Here is a 6985-nt window from a genome sequence, read left to right on the forward strand (position 1 = left end):
ATCCAAAGATGATTCGGTTCAGATTCTTAAACACTGATTTTAACTACTTTCTTTACATTGAATTTTGATCGAAAGTAGTTATGTCTTCACATTCTTCCAAATAATTTTCAACTATAATTCAGTTTTTAAAATTTAATATGTCTAAAAAACAAAGACGTTTTCTTGAAAGGGTTGGTTCAAGTAGTAAACAGATTGCTATTGCTTAAGTAAAGTCTTAGGTTCGAGTCATTGTGTATGTAGGAAATCCCCATTAGGAGAAGCACCCACCAAAATCAAGTGTATGATCGGTTTAGGACGAAACCTTGAAACTGGAAGAGACAAAAAAAATTAAAAGACATTTTGATTCATATATATATTCCACATATTTATTTTCACCCACCGGTGACACAATCTAGTATTATGAAAATGTTTGATCCACTTTTTTAAAGTTAATACGCTGACATGTTTTCAAAGATAAAAGAAAACCAACAAAGGAATTGTACATTAAAAGCTTGTCTGTGACGGATACCGTATATATAACAAATGATTGTGTGAAACATTTATATCGCGGTCGGAATATATATTTTTCACTTAAACCAGCTTCATATGTTTGGATTAGATGATAAACAGACCTAATGTGTTTGAATATCATAGTGTAGTTATATAAAATAACTTGAGAAGGGTCAATTATATATTGTAAAAAATAAAAGTTAATAGTGCAATTATTAAACTATTAAAATAAAATTTAAACATTAAAGTTTGCAAAATATAAACCAGAGCAATATTGATGACCACAAAGAAAAATAATTAAAAAGAATTTAAGAAAACTAACATAATGGAAGGATACAATGATGGTAAACTTATAATTTCTTCCTGTGGAAACTCTATAACAAACGAGAGTAGATTATTGACTATAGTAATAATTTTTGAGTTACAATCGGAATTGATTTGTCACATATAAACATGTTTCTACATATATTATTTTAAGGAAATAATGTCTGTCGTAAGATTGTAAATATTAATACAATCAAAAGTATTCAATCATTATATTTACCATTATCTTATACCAAAAATAAGAAAAAGGACAAAACAACAAATGCAATTTAATATTTTCCATAAGAGGATCAAGCATTCGAGTTATTACCCGCTGTGGTACAATCCTATGACCAATTCAATCAATTTAAGGAAAAAGAATACTTTTTTTATCAATTGAAATTAATGGATTCATGTTAAGATATCTTAAATGAATATAAATAATTAAAAACTTAAAATATAACTACACATAATTAGTCACTATAAAAATTTATATACGGAAAATATCTCAAATATATATCCTTAATAAGACCTAACCCCGTTTCTCCCTTAGTGCTTAATCAACATGCCATCTGTGCTAACTACATATCCAATTCATTGGTTGTGAAAAGCCCAATTTATATTGTTTTTCTTATTTCCTCCCATAAAAAAACATAATGGGGTTTGTTTGTACTATAAATTCCCATCATGGCTTGATGATCATTAAACCCATCAAATAATATTTTCCCTCGTCATTCCTTTCACTCTCTCCCATCTTCGCACAAACTATATAATTTTGGTCATATAACTTGCCATTCTTGATTTGCAGAGATCACTGCCATGGCAGCTATGGTGGTGTGCTTCACGACCCTTTCCCTTCTTTTCATTTCTTTAGTGTTCAAACTTGTGTTGGATACTATCCAGTGTTATTTTTTGATCCCCAGACGCATCAAGAACATCATGGAGAAACAAGGAGTTCGTGGCCCCAAACCCCGGGGATTAACTGGAAACAAAACCGAGATGTTCAATCTAACTTCACAGTCCACCGTGAACGACATGGACTCCGACTCCGTCCGTCACGACATCGTCGGCCGCCTTCTGCCGCATTATGTCAAGTGGTCTAAGTCATATGGTAATGGCATTTATAGTTTGTAATGAAATATTACCATATATCGTGGCAGTTTATGTTTGCTTTTCTTTCTGGGAAAAAAACAGCTGAAGTGTGTTTGTTTCCAGGGAAAAGATTTATATACTGGCATGGAATAGAGCCGAGGATGTGTTTGACAGAGACTGAATTGATCAAAGAACTGATGACAAAGCACCACCTTGTGACGGGCAAATCATGGCTTCAACAGCAAGGCTCAAAGCATTTTACTGGGAGAGGCTTGCTAATGGCCAACGGCCAAGATTGGTACCACCAAAGGCATATTGCTGCTCCTGCATTCATGGGAGATAAGCTCAAGGTAATCTTATATAGCTTTTACCTTCCGATTATTCCGGTCCTGGTTAACAGGAACGAGGCGCCGACCCGGTGAAAGCTCTTATAATGTTTCTGATATTTTTGAATTGGAATTCAACAGAGTTATTCAACACACATGGTGGAATGCACTAAGCGAATGCTACAATCACTGGAAAATGCAGTGAAATCGGGCCAAAAAGAGTTTGAAATCGGCGAGCACATGGTTAGACTCACTGCCGATATAATCGCAAGAACCGAATTCGATACCAGTTACGAGAAAGGCAAGAAAATATTCCATCTGTTAACATCTCTGCAACACCTTTGTGCTCAAGCCAGCAGGCACCTTTGCTTTCCAGGAAGCCGGTGAGTACCTTTTTCAAGTCGTATTGGGTATGTTAGTTGGACTTCCCATGTGAATGTTAAATGAGCATTCACATTTAGACATAAATATCGAAGACACACTTTAAAGAAACGACAGCGAAGAATCGACCGGTGATTCTTTGCTGGTAAAATAGTGACAAATGTGTGAAACTCTTGAAAACTTTCTGCAGGTTTTATCCAACCAAATATAACAGAGAAATGAAGTCTTTGAAGATGGAAGTTGATAGATTACTAATGGAGATTATACAAAGCCGAAAAGATTGTTTCGAGATCGGTCGAAGCAGTTCGTATGGGAATGATCTGTTAGGTAATTTGCTTAATGAGATGGAGAAGAAGAGATCAGGAGGAGACAAATTTAAGCTAAATTTACAGATGATAATGGATGAATGCAAGACTTTCTTCTTTGTGGGACATGAAACAACGGCTCTTTTGCTCACTTGGACCGTCATGTTATTGGCCACTAATCCTCATTGGCAACAAAAGGTTCGAGCTGAGTTCAAACAGGTCTGCAATGGTGGAGTCCCCTCTCTTGATCAACTCTCCAAACTAACTGTGGTAACCAATGTTTTCGTTTTACTTTAATCATTTATGTTTAAGTTTTGGGTAAACTACACATTTAGTACATAAATTATTACTTTTATTTCGTTATGTTACCTAAACTTTATTCTTTTTCAAATCATACCTAACGTTTAGTTTAGGATTTAATTTGGTACCTCGTCATTAAAAACTTAACGGTGATGTTGACGTGCCAACATAAGATAATGTCACATCATTAGTCCTGTCAAATTTTTTACAATGGGATACCAAATTGAAACCTAAACTAATCATTTGGTATGCTTTTTAAAAAATTTACCAAAACAAAACAAAATTGATAATTTAGGTCATAAATGTATAATTTACCCTAAACCTTTTTAATAGTACGTGATGGTTATAAGGTAGAATCAATTCAAAAAAAAATTTGTCAATGACAACGTAAACAAATCCTACAAACACAACTGCTAAAACTCAAGTCTTTTAAAAAGAACAACATTCTCTTCTTTATATGAAAATTCGGATATTAACATAAAATTTCGTCTTGAACACATATTTATGTGTTAAAATTGTATCTAACACCAACTGTTTCTTTTATTTACTTATAATAGGTTTTTCCCCCTTCTTTATAATGAAAAAGACTATTCCACCACTAGCAAAATGTTGGTCAAAAGTCATTTTGAACCCATTTTTATATTGTTGATTTTTTAAAACTTATCATTATATGTCATGATCATATTCGAAATAATATAAATTTATGTATAATCTTATTTAAGTCACCCATTTAGTTAGAATATTATAACACAACCCAAAGCATGCACATTTGATTCTTGAATATAAAACCCTAGAATATTATAGGATAAGACAAAGCAATTTAAAAAGGGTCTAGCAACGATATAAATGAAATTTGCTAGTCTCCACCATAGCCCTTGCACTATAATATATATCACAACTTGCTCCATTAGTTAATGGCTCTCCACTTCAACAATTTGAACATTCAACATGGTTTTTATTGCCTTATTATAAAGAAAGGCTAAAAAGATCTTCCCAATTTATTAAACTTTTTTACCTGCTTCGCTGGCCTAATTATAATTATTAAAATTCTTTATCATGGCTTTAAAAAATCAAGAAAAATAACTTATTTAATGATTTTAGTGGTTAAAGAGAGTGTTGTTATCTCTAGAAGGTTCGGGTTCAAACAGTTGAGTATGTAGAATGTGTATTGTTAATGATTAAGAAGATTTTGAATATATATTATCTTATAATAATCACGTACTATTCAAAAATATCTAACTAATTAGATATTCAAATTTAATATTTGTTTTTTTTTATTTAGCAGTTACATATGGTTATAAATGAATCATTGAGATTATATCCACCAGCAACAGTGCTGCCTCGAATGGCATTCGAAAACATAAAGTTAGGCGATCTGTTTATCCCCAAGGGACTGTCCATATGGATACCGGTGTTGGCCATCCATCACAGTCAAGAACTATGGGGACAAGATGCAAATGAATTCAATCCGGATAGGTTTAATTCGAGACCCTTTACGGCCGGTCGGCATTTCATGCCTTTCGCCGCCGGCCCTCGTAATTGTATCGGCCAATCTTTTGCGATGATGGAAGTGAAGATCATCTTAGTGATGTTGATTTCTCAGTTTAGTTTCACGATTTCGGAAAACTATCGACATGCTCCGGTCGTTGTCATGACTCTAAAGCCTAAATATGGAGTTCAAGTGTACTTGAAGCCCTTGGAGGATCCTTGAAAATGAAAGAAGGATGATTTTGAAGTGGAAAACCTTTGGGGAGACTTCTAAGTGTTGACCATATATATATTCATACATTATCAACGAATCAGATGTTGCTACATCTTTACTTTTAATTTTTTTTTAATGAAGCAACATTATTCGATTCATTAATAGTATATGAATTTATATATAATCAACACGTCAAATATAATTTTTTAATATTAGTTATTCTAATTTTACAGTTTTTATTTTATTTTATGAGATTTTGTTTATATATATATAAATCATCAATCCATAACATGTTATATGGTGATTATAAAGTATACTTATTACACATGCCCAAGTAAACTAGTTAGAGTCTTTGGGTATAAGTGGCTTGCCATTATGTTTTAACAATATTTACATCTTATTATATATTGTTATATTGATATTATGATTATTTTAATAACATAGAGCATTTATGTACATCTTGGACAATTTTTCCATCATATTTCATTTTTCTCAAATAATGAGTCGTAAGCTTGAATATTCAAAAGTTACTATGTTATGTTTATGAAAAGATTTCAAAATAGTAAGATTATATATTGGTTTTATATGCTTGTTATAACAAGAATGACTAATGACAAACTAATATAAGGTTAAAAACAGCATAACCAGAAATTTGAAAAGAAACTTAATAAAATAAGTTTAGCGCTACTGAAAATATTGAATTAAATATAATATATTAAAATGACTTAACCTGTAATAATCCAAATATTGAATCAGGGACTTTATTGAAAGAATTTAAAATTTGAGGATTTATTTAACTAATTGATAAAAGATGAGAATGATTTGAAATAGTGGTTTAGACTAAATTGTATAGATAGATGAATATAGAGGGCATTTTGGTCTTTCAGAGGAAAATGAATTTTAAATTCATTTTTCTTTGGTATAGTATTAAAGAAAAGGGAAAGAGGAAAACTAAGTCATAAAAGCTCTCTCTCTTTTCTTCTCCTTCCCGTGGAAAAAGCTCTCCTCCATAGCTAAAAGTAAGTTTTCAATTTACTAGTTTATTCCTTCGTTTTTGGTTATTTTTGAAGCATTGAGTATAATAAAAGCTTAAGGAAGGATTAAATGAGATCAAAACTAAGTTATGAATGAGATAATAGAGATTGAAGAAAATGGGGTTTTGAGTGTTATGTTAGAATATGACTTTTAATTTTTTTGGTATATTTGACTTGTCAAATATGTAAATAAGATATTAGAAGCATTGGATGGGTTGAAAAACATGCTAGAAAAAGTGGTGTGATTCTTAGATTTGAATGTTCTTGGAACATTTTAGATGTTTTAAGAAGTTAAATGAATGAAAGTTAGTATGAATAGGTAGAGAAGAGTTTAATAGTGTTGTTGGGTGTAAACATAACGAAATTTGACCCCATTTGGGTAATAATCGAGTTAAAAACTGGAAAATTTGGGCACAAGTATCGGTATTGATAGAACAGTATCAATACTATAGGCTTAAAATGGGAAGAACAACTGAGTAGTATCGATAATGATGCAAGAAGTATCGATACCGAGCGGGGGGCATCGATACTGTGAGGAAGGTATCGATACCATTGTTAACAAAATGAAAAAATCGTATGTAACACCCATCTCTCGTATACCCTTACGTACATGAGATATAAATGTCACATCACTTTAAAATAATGTTTGTTATTTGAAAACCCGTAAAAATTTGTTTCAATTCGATTAACCACAAAATAGGATATTTTTAAAAGCAACACACTAAAATATTCACTTAATTACACTACAAAATGTTTACCATAGTTTAATTACATGCCAACTAAGTTCTTAAATTGAATAAGATTGTCCTACCGTTACTAATGAGAGTCAACCTTAACTGATTATACTCGCTGCTACTGCTACACTACTTACTTAATTTATCTCCTCTTTTACATATCCGTGGAAACAACACACGTTTAGTATTTACTCAGAGACATAATATTATAGAGTAACCTTTGTGTATACATAAGTATTTCCTTTTTATTTAATTTGTACTAAATCGTATATTCCTTAAGGATTCTATGATCCTCCTCATTTAACTGTATTTCATTCAC

At 31.7% G+C, this 6985-nt stretch overlaps 1 protein-coding gene across 2 annotated transcripts; it reads left to right on the forward strand.

Annotated features, from left to right (window-relative positions):
* Nucleotides 1–1509: 1509 nt before the first annotated feature.
* LOC120139135 (cytokinin hydroxylase-like) lies at nucleotides 1510–4941 on the forward strand. 2 transcript variants are annotated; one of them, XM_039154455.1, is made up of 5 exons: nucleotides 1510–1903; nucleotides 2008–2234; nucleotides 2352–2593; nucleotides 2782–3166; nucleotides 4482–4941. In XM_039154455.1, the coding sequence occupies exons 1-5, from the start codon at nucleotides 1612–1614 to the stop codon at nucleotides 4905–4907; spliced, it is 1572 nt and encodes a 523-aa protein (XP_039010386.1). In that variant the 5' UTR covers nucleotides 1510–1611; the 3' UTR covers nucleotides 4908–4941. The 2 variants fall into 2 exon arrangements, with proteins under 2 accessions (XP_039010386.1, XP_039010385.1); XM_039154454.1 differs by having other exon boundaries at nucleotides 2782–3163; nucleotides 4479–4941.
* The last annotated feature ends 2044 nt before the right edge of the window (nucleotides 4942–6985 follow it).

The sequence above is a fragment of the Hibiscus syriacus genome, unplaced genomic scaffold (assembly GCF_006381635.1).
Source record: "Hibiscus syriacus cultivar Baekdansim isolate YM2019G1 unplaced genomic scaffold, ASM638163v2 tig00110729_pilon, whole genome shotgun sequence".
NCBI lineage: Eukaryota > Viridiplantae > Streptophyta > Magnoliopsida > Malvales > Malvaceae > Hibiscus > Hibiscus syriacus.